This window comes from Neofelis nebulosa, chromosome 13 (genome assembly GCF_028018385.1).
Source record: "Neofelis nebulosa isolate mNeoNeb1 chromosome 13, mNeoNeb1.pri, whole genome shotgun sequence".
Lineage (NCBI taxonomy): Eukaryota > Metazoa > Chordata > Mammalia > Carnivora > Felidae > Neofelis > Neofelis nebulosa.
The window spans coordinates 16276680-16298562 of record NC_080794.1 but is presented as its reverse complement, the minus strand read 5'-3'; the positions used below and the strand labels follow the sequence as shown (position 1 = coordinate 16298562).

General features: G+C 37.7%; 1 protein-coding gene across 17 annotated transcripts in view; it reads left to right on the top strand.

The window, feature by feature from the left end:
• Nucleotides 1–21883, top strand: part of PCDH15 (protocadherin related 15) — a 1242339-nt gene that overhangs the window by 841630 nt on the left and 378826 nt on the right. For all 17 annotated transcript variants that reach the window (XR_009252204.1, XR_009252205.1, XM_058696346.1 and 14 more), the window contains one exon: nt 2920–3028. Coding sequence is in view for 14 of the 17 variants with exons in the window: in XM_058696346.1 (XP_058552329.1) it covers nt 2920–3028 (109 nt within the window). In the remaining 3 variants the exon portion in view is untranslated. The remainder of the gene's footprint in view (nt 1–2919; nt 3029–21883) is intronic.

The window sequence follows — 21883 nt, the reverse complement described above, 5'->3', positions numbered from 1 at the left end:
ACTGTACTCCCAAATTTCCAGAAACTCATTGAAGCCTTCACCAAGAGGGTTTATTTATTGTATTCTCACTAGTACAATTTGCTAATTTATAATTTTAAAAATAGTACAGAGTATGGAAACTACACAGTGAAACAGGACTGAACGGCTTTAAATACATTTCATCCCACCTCCCTTCTTCACTTCTAGGCCCACTCTCCCGAGACAGCCACATGCTGGTATTTCTAGTTTCAATTCTTCTGATTCTAGATGTCACGTAATTCTAAACAGAGCACTTGTTTCTTTTTATTTCTTCAGTTCTCACCATACATTTATTAATAACCAACTATGAACAATGAGGAATTTAATTAGAACCTTTCCCTCCCTTTTGGTTTTGTTTATTGTGTTATTTTTAGGTTTTTTTTCCCCCGTTGTTCATATAATTTTTAAAAATATGACTGAAACTCCATTTCTCATCCCAGCAACTTGTACAGGAAGAGGATTTTAAACTATGTGACTCATTACCCAAACTAAAACTGTATATGTGTTGGTCACTTAGCAGAGAAAGGTGTCAGCAGAGAAACCCAGTGTGATCTGGTCATGTTTAGCACTCTCCCAGAAGACCTCAGGTTCAGTTTTTTTTTTTCTTGTTTTGTTTTTTGGTTTTTTTGTTTTGTTTTGCTTTTAATTCTAGGTAAGTTATTTCAAAAAGCAGGAGTCTAGGATCCCTTAGTATATTTCTCTGGCCATGGGAAGGAAGACAGGACTGCAAAACATCCTGAGAGTTGAATTCCCTTCGCAAAATCTGCATGCTCCTGTACTTTTGGAAGACCCACCACAGATTTATTAGTTGAACCAGAACTGCAGTAGCTTGGCTGCATGCTGACTTTGGCTAACGCCATCAGGCTGCTTTGACAAATGTCTAGGATGACCTATCAGCCCTCCACTCCTGTGTTCAAACATACAGACTTGAAGAGCTTTGGATGCTTCCAGTGTCAGGAGAAATACAGGATTACAGAGGAAGGAAATTGTCTGTTGGGCAGGTGTGTGTGTGTGTGTGTGTGTGTGTGTGGTGTGTGTGTGAGAGAGAGAGAAGTGACGCAATGATAGAGTGAAACGGAGAACGAGGGACAGAAATAGGGAACAAGGGAAAGAGTTGAGGAAGATTGTTGTATTGTGATGTGTTGTATTGTGTGGAAAGAACAACAACCAAAAGAACAGTAGTCATCCTGATTTAATGGAGTGATTTTGATATTGGTTTGACATTTTCATGGATCTGAAGACACATTAAAAAGGTGAATACAGTATTGCAAAGTTATCCCTACCAGGAGCTCTTTGTTTTTAGGAAGATATTAAAAACGTTTAGGCTATGGAGAGCCTATTAGAGACTTTTAAGTCTGCAGAACCCCTAAGATGTATGTGAACTCCAAATATTTGCTCAGTGATTACCTTTAATTATTTCAACTTCAGAAATTTAACATGTTTTAGCAATATACTTGTGTTTAATATAACTTACCATAACTTAATCAAAATTAAGTATTCCACATTACAGTTTCATATTCTTGCATTTCTTTTCAGCAGGCCACTACTCTACATTTCTGCTGAGATTAGAAAGTACTGATTTCATATAAAAGTACATGATACGTTTCAAGGTTCTCTCATTTGAGAAGATATAATATAAAATAACGTTGCAGTGACTCCTTAGACTGTGAAGTCAGATATTGAAATAGACATTATTTCCCTTTAAAATTACTATTATGTTTGGACTGAGGGCTTGCAGAGACTTAAGGCAGTATTTCTCAAACTGTGTTCTAAGGCAATGTAAGAGTTCAAGGAGATGTTAATGGATGATTCTAGAAAATGTGCAAATAACACCCCCTTGTTAGATGGCCATTATGCAAATTAGCACAAAAGTCTCCGAAAAGACCTGCAGGAAAGTGGATTCACTTTTTGAAAGTTTCTTTCATATCCTGTGTCGCAAGCTTATCTGTGAAGAGTGCACGTTTGTTTTTTCAGCATATTTGTTACAAATAATGATTGATCATTCAGTACAGGGGCCAAGAAACTCTGTCCTACATACCATTCGTCTTTGTAAATAAAGCTTTATTGCAGCATAGTCATACCCACTTGGTTGATTTTGTGTTACAGTGTCATAGTTGAGAAGCTGACACGGAGACTCTCTGTCCAGCGAAGCCTAAATATATTTATTATCTGGTCCTGTACAGAAAACTGCCTACCGGTCCTGATAGTGGAACAGAATACCACTGGACATCATATTGGCAAACACTGGCTTAGAGAAATATATTATGATTTTAAACAGAGTCCTCTTGCATATAATTATAAATTAAATTTATATGCATGTATGTACATGCATAATATATAATCAATTTCACTATATGACATTTGCAGTGATGGGGCTTTGATTTCTATTCAGTTAAAGCATTGATTTTTAAAATTTTGTTTTTAATGTAATTAAGTGATTACATTTTTAAATGTAATTTTTTTAATTTTTTAAATTTTAAATGTAATTAAAAAGTAATTTTTAAAATATGAGTTAGGAAGAAAAAGAATGTAAATCTTCTTACAAATCTTGTCTACAGACAGATAAAATTGTATTTGATAGCCTCATACTTCTGATTTAATTATCTAGGGAAGATGCAGATTCATTGATCTCTTTCTTCCTCGTCTTCCTCTTAGGAGAAAACCCTGATACAGTGTAATTACTATGACTTTTCATTCTGACCCTGAGGACACATTGTTCCCTCTTTGAATTCAAAATTAACTAGTCTAATGTGTTAAATTTCAAATCTCGAAAGCTGAGTTTAACTACTAGTTCAGGTATTGCCTAGCTGTCCAGACTGTAATGTCTAATATCTGAGTGTCAGTTCTCCATGAGGCGTTAAGAATAAAGTGAGACTAAACGCTCCCATTTTTTTTTTCCAGGAAGAACTGAACCCCATTGTGGTTACCCCGCCCATCCAAGCTGTTGACCAGGACCGGAACATTCAGCCACCAGCAGATAGACCAGGCATCCTCTACTCCATCCTTGTTGGTTCGTATCTGGTAACATTTTACACTCTCACTCATCGTTCTAGAATCATGCATAAATAGTTGTATCTAATCAAAGGAAACACCTTTAATAACAAAGATGGCCTTCTTAGAAGTTATTATTTTTATGTAAAAATAAATTCAGAAATAATAATTTTGGGGGTGCCTGGGTGGCTCAGCAGGTTAAGCAGCCGACCCTTATTTTCTGCTCAGGTCGTGATCTCACTGTTGTGAGGCTGAGCCCAGCCTGCGTTGGGCTCCACGCTCAGAGTGGAGTCTGCTTAAGATTTTGTCTCTCCCTGGGGTGCCTGGGTGGCTCGGTCGGTTAAGCGTCCGACTTCAGCTCAGGTCATGATCTCACGGTCCGTGAGTTTGAGCCCCGCGTCGGGCTCTGTGCTGACAGCTCGGAGCCTGGAGCCTGATTCAGATTCTGTGTCTCCCTCTCTCTCTGCTCCTCCCCTGTTCATGCTCTGTCTCTCTCTGTCTCAAAAATAAATAACGTTAAAAAAAAAAAAAAAAGATTTTTTTCTCTCCCTCTCCCTGTCCCCAGCTTGTGCTCTCTGGCACTCTCTCACAAAACAAAACAAAACAAAACAAAACAAAACAAAACCACATCTTTCCCCTCAGAATTAGCTTTAGTGAGATGTGTTAAACAAAAAATGGAAACATTCCATTAAGGAAGTGAAACAACTTTAAAAAAATAGGATATTAATCTACATATTGGTAACTTTGTGTTCCGGCACAAAGAATTCTCTAAGAAAAATTTGAAAAAAATTCATTGAAAATGTACAGTTTGCTCTACTAGTATTTTATCATTGGTTGAAGACAATTATGTAATTCTGAGACGACATGAGTGAATTAAATAAGGGCTTTTGTCACCATATGGGAGAAGGATCACGAGTACCCAAAGGGTCACAACACCTTATACCCTTGGCTGATTTTTCCTTGAAAAGTTTCACAGGAGCTCTTCTGGCTCATCCTTGTACATGGACTGGTAATTGCACCGAAGCAAAAATGATGAGAATGTGATTATGCCACTCTTCCAAAATTGCTTTTGCTAAAACATGGATGTTGCTGCTTTTCATGGTTTAGAGTATCTAGAGAGACAGATGCATGTGAGACCATACCTCTCTTAGTGAGAAAGGGGTTGCTCTTGAAATGGGCTTCAGAATGACTGTTCAGTGGAATTCAGCACTACTCTCAACTCCTGAGCCTTTAGTCTGTGTGTATGTGCACATACATAACAATACAGCAGCCTACAAGACACCAGACAGATTTCCAAATATGATCCTATATCCTACTTAGAAATGCTGTCTGTAAAGAAAATAAAGCAGTTCTGTTTCAAGCCTTTGGTGTCTAGAACTGTGCACATATCATAACCCCATGGTAGAGATGAGATCATTACATTTTTAAAAAGTCCTTATGAACATAAGCGTCGGTCTTTGAAGTCTGTAAGGGCCTGGAGCATAGATCAAAAGAAATAACCATTGTTCATTTCATCAACTGGAGGTTTGGTCATATGTCAGTCACTGTGCTACATGCTATAGATGCAAAGGTGAGAGGTAAAAGTTCTAGGTTAGGGAGGGGTGGAGAAAATTACGTAGAAAGTTATTTCAGCAGAAGGGTCAGGGTTCCCATGTAGAACACAGGAGAGAAATTACCTAGAAAGATGAGACAGCATGTGTAAAGTCCAGAGGATGAACTTGAAAGCCAGTGTTGGAGAAGCATGCTTCCCATGGTGGGATGAAATCCAGTGGTGTTCATGAGTTTCTTTCACTCTTAGAAATTATATTTATTTTTTCTTTTGATAAATGAGCACCTACTCTGTGGAGGGAGACAGATTCCTCACTTCGTGGAGCTGGTGTTCTGGCGGAAGCAATGGCAACAAGCAAGAAACGCATTATGTGTTTATTGTAGAAGAGAGAAGGCGGTCAGCACTGTGGGGAAAATGGAGCACAGAGAGGTGTTGTAGTATAAACTGCAGCATTCGATAGGATGATCAGGGCACACCCCACTGAACAGATGAGATTTGAGCAAAGTCTCACAGAAGCTGACACAGTTACCCCTGTTGATGTCTGGGAGAATAGGCGGAGATAAAAAACTGGAGCTTGCCTGCTGGGTTTCAGAAGCATCAAGGAGACCAGGAGCGTTGGAGATGAGTGAGTGAGAGGAAGTAGAAAGAGGAGGTGAGACACAGAGGGGTCAGAACTTACAGAGTCTAGTATGCTGCTGATCGACTTTGTCATTTACTCTGAGCGAATGGGGAAGCCAAGGTAGTAATGAGAGCAGAATGATGCATTGGTGGCCTGTATCACCAACCACCAATGTAGGATGATGGATGGTCCTAAACAATAGACACAACCTCTAGCACTGTTTTTGTTTTTACAAATAAGTTAAATACAATGATGTCATTTATAGCATTTGCACTTCTAGAGGACGGGGCCTTGTACTGATAGTTGGAACTGTATTCAAATCCTGACTGTAACACTTATTAATCATATAATGCTGGGTGAGTTACTCATCTCTCTGCTTCGGATGGCTCCTCTTTAAAATGGAGGTTAGGGGCCCCTGGGTGGCTGAGTCGGTTAAGCGGCCAACTTTGGCTCAGGTCACGATCTCGGGGTTCATGAGTTCGAGCCCCTCTGTTAGCACAGAGCCTGGAGCCTGCTTCAGATTCTGTGTGTTCCTCTCTCTCTCTCTCTGCCCCTCCCCTGATCGCACTCTGTCTGTGTCTCCCAAAAATAAACAAACATTAAATAAATAAATAATAAATAAATAAAATGGAGTTATTAAAAACAGACCTTCTATAAAAAGGTTTTGAAAATTTGATTCAATATAGGTAAATGTGTAATAATGCCTGGGAAAAAGCTAGTGCTCAATAATGTTAATTCATGTCACCATTACCATTAGGAAGAAAAATCACGTTTCCTAAGTTAGACAAGACTGGTAAGAACAGAAGCACACACACACAGAGAAACGTACACAACACGATTTCCATGGCTCTGATTTTCCTTACTTGGCAAGACCTCTTCATTTTCCTTAAGTCCCCCCTGCCCAGTAGTTCTGAGTGCACGTCCCTCAGAGCTAGTTTTCTCAGCCTTCATCTGGACAGCTCCCCACTGCTCTCGCACATTCTTGGCGGTCTACTTACTAAATGGGAGGATGTGCATGTTCAGGTGTGCAGAAGGGCCATCCAAGGACTGTTGCCAGTTCCTTCACTGGTCCTACCGTAACTATCGTCGATGGTGGAATTACTCTTCTACCACTGATCATCCCCAACGACCTCACCCTGTGTCACCTCAATTCACTATTTCCTAGAGGTGTCCATTGGCTTTCTTCACAGAAAAATGATACCATTCTACCTGTGAAGGATGGGATTAGCAGGGATACTCTGAGTGAAAGATATTCAGAGTATAAGCGATTGAAAACTCAAAAAAAAAAAAAATCCCTCAAAATTGACTCCTGCTTTAAAATGGAAATTCCTTTATCCCAAAATGGGAGGACTTTTGGAGGGAATAAGTAAAACTCTGATAGTCAGCCTAACTGATGCCCCTTCTGTGTCTTACTATTAGGACGATGAAATTTAGGTTTAAGTTGGAGCATTCACTAAAGGACAACAACAACAAAAGTGACAATAAAATCTCAAATGATTAAGTGCAAAATAGAATTTTATAGTAAACTAAAATTTTCCATAAAACTGACATAAATTTAGATGAACTGAATTTTTTGGGGGGTACTTACCATTTCACAAACACTGAATTATATAAGAAAGTCCTTGTTACATTCAGTATAATAAAATCACAGTACAAGTAATATTAGATTAATATTTTAATAATTTAAGGAATTATTCCAGGTGAAGTCATTGAAAATAATCAAGGAAAGACTTGTGAAAAATTTCCCTTCCCTAAAAGCTGTGACAAACTAGTATAAACAAAAGTGAAATCATAATTTTGGATCATTAATTGCTGAATTAACCAAGTCTTACAGCAACCCAGGGAACATTTATTCAAGAAAAACAGCTGACTCTTGGTTGTGTTTTTTTTTTTTTTTTTTTTTTTTTTTTTTTTTTTTTTTTTTTTTTTAGCTTAGTGGAATTTTTCATTTGCCTGAGTCACATTGCCTGCTAGTTAGTTCAGGAGTAGCATTAAATACAACAACCTTGGAACACCTGGGTGGCTCAGTCGTGTCTGACTCTTGATTTCAGCTCAGGTCATGATCTCATGGTTCATGAGTTCGAGCCCCATGTCAGGCTCTGTGCTGACAGTGCAGAGCCTGGTTGGGATTCTCTCTACCCCTTTCTCTCTGCTCCTTCCCTGCTCACACACACACATGCTGTCTCTCTTTTCCAAAATAAATAAGTAAACTTAATAAAAATAACAACCTGCATTCCCAAAGTATCTTGACAGTCTCTTGAAAAACAGAACAAAACTGGAGCTCTTCCAAAGCCTCATTTCCAAAGAAACATCATGTGACCTGGCTGGTAGGTTCCCAGAAGAACCCATATAAAAGGCTAACTCAGATTTCACCCAGCACAAAAAGTCTTGTTTGAGCGATGGTTAGGGAGCAGTGGGGAAGGAGTTTCTCAAAAACAATTACAGGCAAGTGTTTTAACTTTGTTGCTGCCTGAAGCGATAGACAAAAATTGGAACACACAATTGGCTAACCAGTAAGCTTAAAAAGAAAGTTAGGAATGATGTCCACAGGGTTTGCAAAAACTTTGACATATTTGTAGGAATCTTGGAAGGACAACAGTAAGAATAGTAGCGTGTGAATTTTCAGAAAACACCTGAGAAAGTCTTAAGTTTTCATATCTGGCTTACCTTGAGTTTTTGCCAAAGCAGAAAGAAAAGACTAGGGTGGAGCTCTAAACAGCAGAATTAAGGACTAACTGTGATCTAACATCAGCCAAGTGCTCCCAAACAAAGACTAGGATAGTTATTGTTTCCAAGTATGTAAAAAATCTCTGCCCCATCATTAACTAAACACTAAACTGAGTACAGGATTCAGTGGCCCCACGTGACAAAGCAGGCATATTTTAGAGTTATCAGTTCAGAAAGCGTTACTTGGAAAAACAAATGAGCAGCATCTTCAGCAGATTCTGGGGAGGGAAGAAATCTGATGTTCAGTGTTGTCACATAATACTGTTTGAAATGACCAGCTTTTAAGAGAACCTGGGACACTGGAATGAAACGGGGAAGAATGGCTGATACACAGGGAAAATAAATCAACAAAAGTGTTTCTGAGAGATTCTAGGCATTAGACTTAACAAAGACTTTCAGTGGGTGTTTCAAAGATGTTCAAAGAGCTAAAGATGATCATGTGCAAGGCTCTAACGAGACAAAGAAGGGCATTTCCATGACCGTCCCCACATCGTCATTAACAAAGATATGATAGAATATGTGTTTATGTCTAATAATATAAGAAGTTCTCCTAACTTTTAGTTTATAATAGCAGCTTGTAATATTAGCGTTTTGTAACGCTGGGTGCTCATACCAGAGCATCTACTGTATGACAAATAATATGTATTAAATACAACATGTAGATAAGCATTACATACTAAAATGTAAATATAAAAATATGATTAATAGCTACTTTTGCTTATTATTCAAAGTCAGTGTGGTCATTATGATAATATTATGTATATTCTGACAATTAAAGAGTCGGTGTAACACATTGGTGAATAATGGAAACACCACATGCACCTGGGTGGCTCAGTCAGTTGAGCCTTCGATTTCTGCTCAGGTCATGATCTCGCAGTTTGTGGGTTCCAGCCCCATGTCAGGCTCTGTGCTGAAAGGTCAGAGCCTGGAACCTGCTTCGGATTCTGTGTCTCCCTCTCTCTGCCCCAACTCCCACTCACACTCTGTCTCCCTCTCTCTCTGCCCCAACCCAGCTCGTGCTCTGTCTCTTTCTCAAAAATAAATAAACATCTAAAAATTTTTTTTTAAATAAATAAAAGAAGAATGGCAATACCAGGGGCTTCTGGGTGGTGCAGTTGGTTAAACATCTGACTCTTGGTTTCGGCTGAAGTCATGATCTCACATGAGTTTGTGAGTTTGAGCCCATGTCCACTTTATGCTGATAGCTCCGAGCCTTCTTGGGATTCTCTCTCTTCCTCTCTCTCTGCCCCTCCCCCATTCACACACAAACTCATGGGGGAAACATTTTGGGGAGAAAGAATAAAAAAAGAAGAGCAACACCAGACCCACAAACCTTAAGTTCAAATATTTTTTACAAACATGCATTAACTCTGATAAGTATTATTAAATATTAGTATTTTTGTGCCCAAGCACACAGTATACTCATTTTGAAAAAGCCATGAGGAAGATGCAGATTTAAATATGTATTTTAAGTGGATAGCACAATGAAAACATGTCCTGGGCCCCCAAGTCCCTCCTTTCGATATTTTGGATTTCACAAATACTTGGAGAAGAGTCCAAAATTTTCATTTATCTGCTTTTACTTTCTTCTTTTATTTTCCCAGTGCCACATACCTTATAACTGCATCCTTTTTTACATGTTGGCCTTTCGAACACGAAGTCACCTCACACATAGTCTATTAGTTCATTCCCTCAGGTCTTTCTGTTTTCCAGGATGTGGATTCTAATTCTGAGTAACTTCCACTGATTCAGAAATTTTCTTCTTTTCCTTTTTGGATTTATTATTCTCTATTATCAGGAACTTATTACTAGCTAATAAATTGCTGGAGTATTGTGCAGTATTATTATTAATATCATGTAGGCATGAGAGAGAAGCTTGATTTTATGGCACACATTATTGGGAGATGTTTCTCCTACTATACAGGTCTTATTACTGAGTATCAGTATTGTTCATATTTTTATGGCTTCCCCTGGAAATTGTTCCAGAGAACTATTCATTTCCAAACACATTGAACTTCTTGTCCTGTCCCCTACAAGGATCAATAGAGTAGAATAATAAGCTACAAATACTGGAACTCACAAAAATATCTGCTAAAAATGAGAGCATTGATTGATCCAAAGATAAGTATGTTATCTAGAGTAATGCGGCATGTAGGGTATATATTAGTAAAGGTACAAGTTTAAATATCCTTACAAAGAACCTCTAAAACACAGTGTTTTAAATCAAATAGAAGTACCTTTCTTTCTCCAGTCACAGCCCAGAAGGCTATGGCCCTGGGTTTGTGGGAAAACTATGATTCTTAATACTTGGTTTGCTATGTTACTCGGCCAGTGGGGGGAAAAAAAAGAAAAAAAGATAACGTTCAGGGCAATAAACTTTGTGGAAATGAACCAAAATTCATCAAAACATGAAGACAGTGTAAGCTGAGGAAACATAAGGGAAGCTGTAGAGACAGTGGTTAGTGCTTTAGTTGTCTGTTCTTGTACAATAAACCACAGACATTAGTGACCTAAAATGGCAGCTATGCTATTTCTCATATTTCTGTGGGTTGATTGGGATCAACTGGGCAGTTCTTTTGTTTCACACGGTGTCGTTGAGGCTACTCAAATGTGTGCATTCAGCCGGGAGCTAGCCAGGGATATAGACATCCAGTGTGGTTACGCCCCCCTTCCCCCCACTGGGCTTACCTTATTCTGTAGCCTTTACCGCAGGTCATTGACTTTTTAGAAAGTAAAAATGAAGGCTACCAGTTTTCTTAAAGCTTGGCCCCCAAATGGAATGTATCATATCTGCCACCATTGGTCAAATCAAGCATGAATCTAGCCCCTATTCAAGAAGAGGGGGGCACCTGGGTGGCTCAGTCCATTAAGCATCTGACTTTGGCTCAGGTCATGATCTTGCAGTTCATGAATTTGAGCCCCAGATGGGGTTCTGTGCTGACAGCTCAGAGCCTGGAGCCTCCTTTGGATTCTTTGTCTCCTTCTCTCTCTCTGCCCCTCCCCTGCTCATGTTCTCTCTCTCTCTCTCTCTCTCTCTCTGTCTCTCTCTCTGTCTCTCAACAATAAATAAACGTTAAAAAATTTTTAATAAAAAAAAAAGAAGAGGGAAAATACTGGGCGGCCTATGTGGCTCAGTCGGTTAAGAGTCAGATTCTTGATTTTCTGCTCAGGTCATCATCTTATTGTTCATGAGATTGAGCCCCGCATCAGGATCCTGGCTGACAGCATGGAGCTTGCTTGGGATTCTCTCTCTCTCTCTCTCTCTCTCTCTCTCTCTCTCTCTCTCTCTCTCTCTCTCTCTCTCTCTCTCTCTCCCCTCTCTCTCTCTCTCCCCCTCTCTCTCTCTCTCCCCCTCTCCCCCTCTCTCCCCCTCTCCCCCTCTCCCCCTCTTCCCCTCTCCCCCTCTTCCCCTCTCCCTCTCTCCCTCCCTCTCTCTCTCCCTCTCCCTCTCCCTCTCTCTCCCTCCCCTTGCCTCCCTTCCCCTGTGCCATTCTCTCTCTCTCTCTCTCTCTCTCTCTCTCTCTCTCTCTCTCAAAATAGGTAAGTAAACATTTAAAAAACAAGAGGGAAAATAGACTCTGCTTCTCGGTGGGAAGCCCAGAATTTGTAGCTGTCTCTAATCTACTTCAGGTCATGTGTGTGTGTGTTAGATTAAGATAGTGAATAGTTGGATTGAACAAGTAACTTTTTCATTCCTTGCCCCATGAGTTAAAAATAGTTGAGTAAGCCCTGTAATGTTTAAACGTTGTGCGTGCATTACCATTAGTTCAAACTTCAATGTTCACCATTTGCAGAGTACTGATTACTATTAGTTACATTGGATGTAAGTCCGCATTTCAAGTAATTCTACAAATTGTTTAAAAATGTCAGGCTGGGGGTGCCTAGGTGGCTCACTTGGTTAAGTTTCCGATTCTTGATTTCAGTTCAGGTCATGAACTCGTGGTTTTGTGAGTTCGAGCCCTGTGTCAGGTTCTAGACTGACGGTGCAGAGTCTTCTTGGGACTCTCTCTCCTCCTCTCTCTATGCCCCTTCCGTGCTCATGCCAACACTCTCTCTTTCAAAATAAATAAACATTTAAAAAAATTGTCAGGCTGAGTTGATGCCCTGGGTCTTTAGGATGTGACCTAATAGCATGATTCATTTAGTCCTTGTACTAGGAGCATGGGAGTGAGCATCCTGTCCCTTCGTGGTGTTCACTTTTGCATACATCATTAGTGTTCTTTTCCATCTGAGGTTCACTTGAAGAAATAGTTCTCAGCTGTTTATTCATTTTTGTGAGTATTCGTTTGGTGAAAAATGAACTCTACAAAACAGGTCACTTTAGCCAGATATGAACCCAAGCCCACTGCCATGTGCTGAAGGCAGACAGGGGACAGTGCTTCTGTCCCCCTGTATATACATTGCATAGTCCCCATGCCTCCCTCAAGACTCCTTGCCTGTGTCCCTATACACATGCCAAGAGCAGCAAGTGTCATCTTGAACAGTAAATATTTGTTAAGCATATTTTTGTATTGTTTTTGGACAAAAGAAATGTGAAATTAAAGTTTTAATATGGGTGGTGGTTATATAGGTCTATACAATTCTCCAAAAACATTGAAGCTTATCTGTGCATTTAATTGTATGTAAATTGCACCACTAAATAACACCTTGGGCATCACTGCAGTAAACAATATATTAAATTTTGTCTAGATAATTGGGAGATTAAAGTGGCATTTTAGCATGTTACCTTAGTTATTGTAAACGCATGGAATGTCAGAAGATTGAGGAAGCTATCAGAGCAGTACGTGAATGAGAGGGCAAGGCTTCAGGTGAGGAAGCAGAGGAGGACCACAGAAAAACACAGGAGGAGAGAATGGTGAGGACACAGGCAAGGAAGAATCACATGGGCAACACATGAAGAGTCATAAGAGGAATTTGCAGATTGGAATCTGCATAGTCAGAAAAGTGGTGGTATTATCAGCAAAAACTCAGTTCATGGTTTTTATACTTGTTTCAGGTTCAAATAAAGGTATGGGCATTTCATACACCGTAACGCGGTGGTTCTCAAACTTTAGAGATTTTCAGAGGTGCATATTTCTGACCTTGCCTTTCAGGGATTCTCATTCAACAAAACAGGATGGGATCTTAGCTTTTCCCATGCAAGTGGACCAAGATCTACATTCTCAGAAGCACTGCCATAAAAATGCATCAGGAAAATAACCCAGGAAAATCTTTGTAGTATTTTCCTAAATTGAGAAATTGGATACTAATGGAGTAACTTTGATTTTTTTGAAAGACAAGTAAAAGCAGATTTGAGGTTTTATGTTCTTTGGTGGGGGATGGATTACAGAATTTTTGGCACTGTTTTAGAACAGAAAAGAAGAGTGTATTATTCATTAGAAATAGCTCAACAAAGAGATTGCAAAGAGGATGGATAGACCTGAAGAGATCTGGAAGACATGAGAGTAGGACAAGGAGAGTTTACTGTTTTCAGTTAGAACAATCAAAGATGCACATGAAAAGTGGGACAGCTATAAGGCAAAATGATAAATTTAAAACTAACAGTAGCGAATGGCAAGAAATTAGAGGCGATATCTATCATCTGGGCACCAACCTAGGAATAATGTGATAAGAAAAAGAAATGTGCTTTGAAGGCATAGATAAAAATATGGTTGAAATTATTGGCAACATTTTAGTTATATAACCAGGGCAGCAGGTGCATTGAATACCAAGAGAATGGAATTTTAATACCCTTAACCCCAAGATTAAAATCAAGACACAAACTAAATGGAGAAAACTCAGAGCTTTGGAGAGATTTTGAAAAGAAAAGGACCTTTTTTTTTTTTAAATTTTTTTTTTCAACGTTTTTTATTTATTTTTGGGACAGAGAGAGACAGAGCATGAACGGGGGAGGGGCAGAGAGAGAGGGAGACACAGAATCGGAAACAGGCTCCAGGCTCCGAGCCATCAGCCCAGAGCCTGACGCGGGGCTCGAACTCACAGACCGCGAGATCGTGACCTGGCTGAAGTCGGACGCTTAACCGACTGCGCCACCCAGGCGCCCAAGAAAAGGACCTTTTTAAAGTAATTTTTATTTACGTTTATAATGGGAAAAGAGCAATCCCCTCATTATTGTTGTTGTTGTCGTCATTTCAATGTGAGTAGAGGTGACACAGGCTGTTGCATTAGTTTCAGGTGTACGACATAGTGATCTGACACGTCTGCACGTCTCCGTCTCCCAAGTGTTGCTACCATCTGTCGCTATTACCGTGTCATTGACCGTGTTCCTTATGCTCTGATTCTAATTCCCATGGCTTACTCACTCCATTACTGAAGGCTGTATTTCCCTTCCCCTTCACCCATGTTGTCCATCCCCTACCCACCTTCCCTCTGGTAACCATCAGTTCTCTGTATTTATAGGTCTGATTGTGCTTTGAGTTTGTTTCGCTCATTTATTTTTAGATTCCGCTTGTGAGTGGAATCATATGGTGTTTGTGTTTCTCAGCCTGATTTACTTATCATAAGACGCTCTAAGTTCATCCATGTTGCCTCAAATGGCACGAACTCATCCCTTTTTATGGATGTGAAATATTCCATTGTATGTATGTGTACATATGTGTATGTAAATAATATATACCTTAATTCTTCATCTATTGATGGACACTTAGGTTGCTTCCCTGTCTTGGTATGTCTTGGCTATTGTAAATGATGCTGAAATAAACATACAGGTGCATATATCTTTTCCAGGTCCTACTTTCCTTTTCCCTGATTAAATACTCTCATGTGGTAGCTCCATTTTTAATTTTTTGAGGAATCTCCACACTGTTTTCCACAGTGTTTACACCAGTGTGCATTGCCACCAACAATGCACAAGGGTTCCTTTTTCTCCACATATTCACTTGTTTCTTGTGTTTTCATTTTAGCCATTACTTTATGTGTGAGGTCATATATCATGGTGGTTTTGATTTGCATTTCCCTAGTGATGAGTGATATTGAGCATCTTTTCATGTGTCTGGTGGCCATCTCGATGTTTTCTTTGAAGAAACGTTTGTTCATGTCTTCTGCCCATTTTTAATTGGATTATTTGTGTTTGTTGCTATTGAGTTTTATAAGTTCTTTATATATTTTGGATACTAATCCTTGATCAGATATGTCATTTGCAAATATCCTCTCACAGTCAGTAGGCCGCCTTTTTGTTTTGTTGATTGTTTGCTTTGCTGTGTAGAAACTTTTTATTTTGATGTAATCCCAACAGTTTATTTTTGCTTTTGTTTCCTGGGCCTTAGGAGACATAGGTAAGAAAAATGTTGTGATGGCTAATTCCAGAGAAATTATTGCTATGTTCTGTTCAGAACTTTTATGGGTTCAGGACACATGTGTACATCTTTAATCCAATTTGAGGTTTTTTGTGTGTAATGTGTTAGAAAGTCACCCAGTTTCATTCTTTTACATGTAGTTGCCCAGTTTTCCCAGTACCATTATTGAAAAGACTGTCTCTTTCCCATTGCATATTCTTGCCTGTTTTGTCAAAGATTAATTGACCTTATAAATTGTGGGTTTATTGCTGGACTCTCTATTCTGTTCTGTTTATCTATGTGTCTGTTTTTGTGTTGGTTTTTTTTTTTTTTTTTTTTTTTTTTTTTTTTGCCAGTACTGTACTGTGTTCATTACTACAGTTTTTTTGTGATATATCTTGAAATCTGGAATTTTGATACCTCCGGCTTTGTTTTTCTCGGGATTGGTTTGATCACTTAGGGTCTTCTATGGTTCCATACATATTTGAGTATTATTCGTTCTAGTTTTGTAAAAAATGTTGTTGGGGTTTTGATGTGGATTGCATTGAATCTGTAGATTGCTTTGGTTGATATGGACATTTTGACAATATTCTTCCAAACCATGAGGATGGATGATCTTTTCATTTGTTTGTATCATCTTTAATTCCTTCCTTCCTTGTTTTTCTTCCTTCCTTCCTTGTTTTTCTTCCTTCCCTTTCAAAAGAAATTGATGATGTGAAACCTATAGGTTTCACACGTGAAATTTTATGGTTTTCAGAGTACAAGTCTTTCACCTCTTTGGTTAAGTGTATTCCTGCGTATTTTATTATTTTTGATCTGATTGTAAGGTTTTCTTTTAAATTTTCTCTTTCTGCAACTTTGTTATTACTGTATACAATGCTACAGATCTCTGAGTATTGATTTTGAATCCCGCCACTTTACTAAATATGCTTATTACTTCTAGTAGTGTTTTTGGTGGAGTCCTAAGGTTTTATATGTATAGTATGCCATATGCAAATAGTGACAGTTTAATTTCTTTACTGACATGGATGCTTCTTATTTCTTTTTCTTGTTTAATTGCTGTGACTAAGGCTTCCTGTACTATATTGAATAAAAGTGGTGAGAGTGGACATCCTTGTCTTACTCCTGACCTTAGAGGGAAAGCTCTCAGTTTTTCACCATTGAGTATGATGTGAGCTGTGGGTTTTTCTTATATGGCCTGTATTATGTTAGGTATGTTCCCTCTAACCCCATTTCATTGAGAGTTATTGTCATGAATGGATCTTGACTCTTGTCAAATTCTTTTTCTGCATCTACTGAGATAATCATGATTTTATCCTTCATTTTGTTGGTGTGTTTTATGATGTTGATTGATTTATGAATATTGAACCATCCTTGCATCCCAGGAATAAACCCAACCAAATCATGGTGAATGATCTTTTCAATGTACTATTGTATGTGATTTGCAAATATTTTGTTGGAGATTTTTATATCTGTGTTCATTAGGGATATTAGCCTGTAGTTATCTTTTTTTGTGGTCTCTTTAATTTTTGGTGCTGGGTAATACTGGCCTCATAGAATGTATTTGGAAGATTTTCTCCCTCTTCTATTTTTGGAATAGTTTGAGAAGAATAGGTATTAACTCTTCTTTAAATGCCTTTTAGAATTAATTTGTTATTCCGTTTAGTCCTGGACTTCTATTTTTTGGTAGTCTTTGATTACTAACTCAATTTTGTTACTTGTAATCTGTCCAGATTTTATATCAGCCTGGTTCAATTTTGGAAGATTATGTTTCTAGGAATTTATCCATTTCTTCTGGGTGGTCCAGTTTGTTGGCATGTAGTTTTTCCTAGTATTCTATCATAAGCCTTTGTATTTCTGTGGTGTCAATGATCGTTTGTGTGTGTGTGTGTGTGTGTGTGTGTGTGTGTGTCCTTTCTATGTATTTCTTGATAAGTCTGGCTAAAGTTTTGTCAATTTTGTTTATCTGTCCAAAGAACAAGCTCCTGGTTCCATAGATTGTTCTATTGTTTTCTTGGTTTCTACTCATTTATTTCTGCTCTGATGTTTACTATTTACTTTATAGTCACCTTGGGCTTTGTTTATTCTTTTTCCAGTTTCTCTAGGCATAAGGTTAGATGTTTATTTGTATTTTTTATTATTTCTTGAAGTAGGCGCATGTTGCTGTAAACTTCTCTCCTATAACTGCTTTCATTGCATCTCAGAAATTTGGAACCATTGAGTTTTCATTTTCATTTGCTTCCATGTATTTTTTTTTTATTCATAGACTGCTTCATTGACCCTTTGTCTATTTAGTATCATGTTGTTTAGTCTGCACATGTTCATGTTTTTTTCCAATTTTTTTTATGATTTATTTCTAGTTTTATAACATTGTGCTTAGAAAAGATGCATGGTGTGATTTCAAGCTTCTTAAATTTATTGAGATTTATCTTATGACCTAATGTGTGATCTGTTCTGGATAATGTTCCTTCTTTGTGCATTTGAAAAGAATGTGCATTCTGTTGTTTCTGGATAGAATGTTCTGTTTACATCTGTTATGTCAATCTGGTCCATTGTATCATTAAAAGACATCGTTTTCTTGTTTTTCTGTCTGGATGATCTATGCATTAATGTAAGTGAAGTGTTAGAGTTGCCTACTATCATTTTATTACTATCAATTTATCTCTTAATGTCCATTAATATCTGCTTTATGTATTTAAATGTTCCAGTGTTGAGTGTGTAGATATTTACAATTGTATTTTTTTCTTGAATTGATCCCTTTATAATTAAGTAGTGTCCTTATTTGTCTTTTATGACAGTCTTTCTTTTAAAGTCTATTTTGTTTGATATAAGTATTACTATCCTGGATTTTTTCCACTTCCATATTTGCATGGTGAATATTTTTCTTTCTGCTCACTTTCAGGCTGTATTTATCTAGGTCTGAGGTCTGTCTCTTGTCAGCATATAGATGGGTCTTCTTTGTGTTATCCATTCTGTCACCCTGTGTCTTTTGATTTTTGAATGGAACATTTAGACAATTTACATTTAAAGTAATTATTAATAGGTATGTACTTATCAACAGTTAAAAAATTTGTTTTCTGGTTTTTGTTTTTGTTTTTGTTTTGTTTTTTGTTTCTGTTTTTTAGTTTGTAATTCTCCTTTGTTCCTTTCTTCTCTTGCTCTTTTTTGCGGTCAGTGAATACCTGTAGTGATTCTTTGCCTTTCTCTTTATTTTTTGTTTTCTATACAGGTTTGGGGTTTGTGGTTTCAGTGAGGTTCATATGTAAGATCCTAAGTAAATAGCAGTCCATATTAGTTTGGTCATTCAACTTCAAACATTCTGAAAAGAAAAGAAAAAAAAAGAAAAGAGAAAAAATCATCTTTCTTTTTCCCCTTCTATTTTTTTTCCTCCATTCTCTCCATGTCATTCATATATATATATACATATATATATATATATATATATATATATATATATATGCATATATACATGTATATATATATATGTTCTCATATTTTAAATCTTTTTATTCAAATTGTTTAATGTCTAATTGTGGTCATATCTTTTCCACTTAAATGAGTGGTCTTAACATTTTGTATTAGGCTGTTTTAGTGGTGATAAACTCCTGTATAATTTATTTGTCTAGGAAACTCTATCTCTCTTTCAAATCTGAATGATAATCTTGTTGGGTAAAGTATGCTTAGTTGTAGGTTTTTGTTTTTTGTGTTTTTTTTTTCTTTCTTTCAGTACTCTGAATATATCATGCCACTGCTTTCTGGCTTACAAACTTTCTACTAAAAACTCAGCTAATAACCTTATAGGTTTTCCCTTCTAGGTAATTTTTTGTTTCTCTCTCACTGTTTTTAAGATTCTCTCTTTATTGTTTACCTTTGACATTTTATTATGTGCTATGGTGTAGAGTTCCTTGGGTTCATCTTGTTTGGAATTCTCTGTGCTTCTTGGACTTAGATGTCTATTTCCCTCCCTAGGTTATGGAGTTTTTTCAATTATTATTCAAATAAAGATTCTACACCTTTCTCTTGTTCTTTTTTTTCTGAGATCCCTGTAATATAAATGTTTGTTTATGTTGTCCAAGAGGTCTCTTAATCTGTCCTCATTTAAAAAAACAAAAAAACAAAAAACTCTTTTCTCTTTTTGTTGTTTTGCTTGTGTGCTTTTCATTACCCTGTCTTCCAGATGGCTGACACATTCTTCTGCATCCTCTCATCTACTATTGATTCCCTATAGTGTGTGTGTGTGTGTGTGTGTGTGTGTGTGTGTGTTATTTTAGACATTGTATTCTTCAACTCTGATTAGTTCATTTTAATATTTTCTCTTTACTGAAGATCTCACTGAGTTCTTCCATTCTTTTCTGCACCCCAGTGAGTTTCATTATGATCATTACTTGAAATTCTTTATCAGGTATATTGCTTATCTCTGTTTCATTTAGGTTTTTTTGTTTGTTTTTGCTTTTGTTTTATTTTGTTTTAGTTTTTTCTTGTTATTTTTTTTTGAAGCATATTATTCTGTCTCTTCATTTTGTTTGACTTTCTGTTTGTGTTTCTATATATTGGGAAAAAGTTAATTGTCCTAAAGTTGAACAACTGGTCTTGTGTACAGTGTTCCCTATCCAGACCATGTATGCTTGGTGAATTTTAATGGTTGGTTGGAGCTGTGGCTATAAATGCTAGTTACACTTTTAAACCATGGCTTTTTACAAAAAGAATAAAGGGGAAGAAAAGATAATAATAAAAGAAAAGAAAAAAATTAAAAATGAGGAAAAAAGAAGAAAAAAGAGAAGGAAGAAGAAATAAAAAAAGAGTAAAACCAAAATAAAGCAAGACAATTTTAAAAAGTAAAAACAAAAAGTAAAAAAAAAAAACCATATAATAATAATACAATAAATATTAAACAACAAACAAAACCCATAAACCACAGCTTGTTTTCTGTGTTCAGCACTACAGGGTGCCTGGTGTCGATTTATGGACACTAGGCACCCTGAGGACTCAAGCTCACTGTTGAACTAAATTCTGCTCCTGTCTGAGCTTTTAAATTGAGGGGGAAAGAATTTTTCTTCAGTTCCCTGACTCTCTTACACCAGTGTTTTTTTGTTCTGTGTCCCAGCATGCAAGGAGCTGGTGTGGGCTTGCAAATCCTAGGCTTGCTGCAGTTGCCAACTTTCTGTGACAGTCTGACTTTCCAGTTATGGCATCAGCACCCACTAATTATGGCATCTGAACCCCTCCCGTATAGCTTCCAGACCCTGTTCTGGTCTGGGCTTCTAAGGGGGAGGGGGAGAGAGCATTTTCAGAGCTCCCTTTTAAACCCTGGCTTTGTTTTCTGTGCCCCAGTATGACCAGGATTGTTGTGAGCTTGTAGACCCTGGGTTCACTGAAGTCACAAGCTCACTGAGATGACTGGACCCACCTGTCATGGGGTCTGGACTCTGCTCCTGTTTAGACTTTTAAGGTGGGGTGGGAATGTGAACCAGGGACTATCATTCTCTAGTCCCTCTGACCTGGAGAGCATTCTAGGGTTCCTCTGCTGCTTTCCAGAGTTCTCATGTTGTGTCTTCTACATGCTACTTGCTCTTTTAAACCACTACTTTATTTCTGTGCCCAAAGACAGAAGCTTCTGTTCCTGGTCCCTCAGTACTGTCCCTCTCCACTGCCGTTGGCAGCAGTGGGGGAGGGGAGTCCCTTCTTTATTGTGTCTCCGTCTCTCTTGCTTTTCTCTTGCTGTTCTCTCTCTATGGTTGTTCAGTAGCTGTTCAGTCAACCCTCAGTTCTTCTTCAGGAGCAACTGTTCTCTTAATAAGTGTAATTCAGTGTGCTCCATGGAGGAGGTGAGTTCAGGGTCTTCCCATATCACCATCTTGAACTGGAACCAAGAAGCAACTTTTGTAAATGAATTAAGTATAGCTTTGCTAAGTGGAATGAATATCACATCTTCTAAATGAGAAAATTAAGTGAATCCATAGGGTCCTTGAACTTAGACATGCACTTCTGTTCTTGGAAACATTTTTATACATCAATAATAGCCTGGCTTTTGGGAGATACTCAACATTCAGGGGTCATTTGAAAGTTTTCATTGAAAATCATCTGGATATAAGTTGTATATCATAATTGCTTTTGCTTTACCAAAGGAGAGGTTATAATGTTAATCAGCAGTAACATTTGACTGGGACCGATTATAAATTCCTACATGGCCACGATATAAAAACTTGGGAAATAGGCATAAATTTCCTTAAATTTCCATGGAAATCCAATTTTCTTTGATAAGAATTTAGTTTTTAACACAGGGTGATAGAGTTAAGACATCACATTACTATTCATTTCATTGCTGGCAAAATGCTCCCATAACCATCGTAGACTAACAACGCTAACATGCACAATATTATTACTACAGACTCTTTGTTTTTGTTTCTGTTTTTATAATTTCAGTTGTTGTAGAGCTACATTATACTGTGAACAAGACATTAAGGTACTATCTTTGAAAGTTGTCTGGAATGGTCATTTTCTATTTGTATTTATGTCACCAAATGAATAAACACTTAGATTTTTTTTTTACATTGATTTATTTTTGAGAAACAGAGTGAGACAAAGCATGAGCGGGGGAGGAGCAGAGAGAGAAGGAGACACAGAATCTGAAGCAGGTTCCAGGCTCTGAGCAAGCGGTCAGCATAGAGCCTGATGCAGGGCTCGAACTCACAAACTGTGAGATCC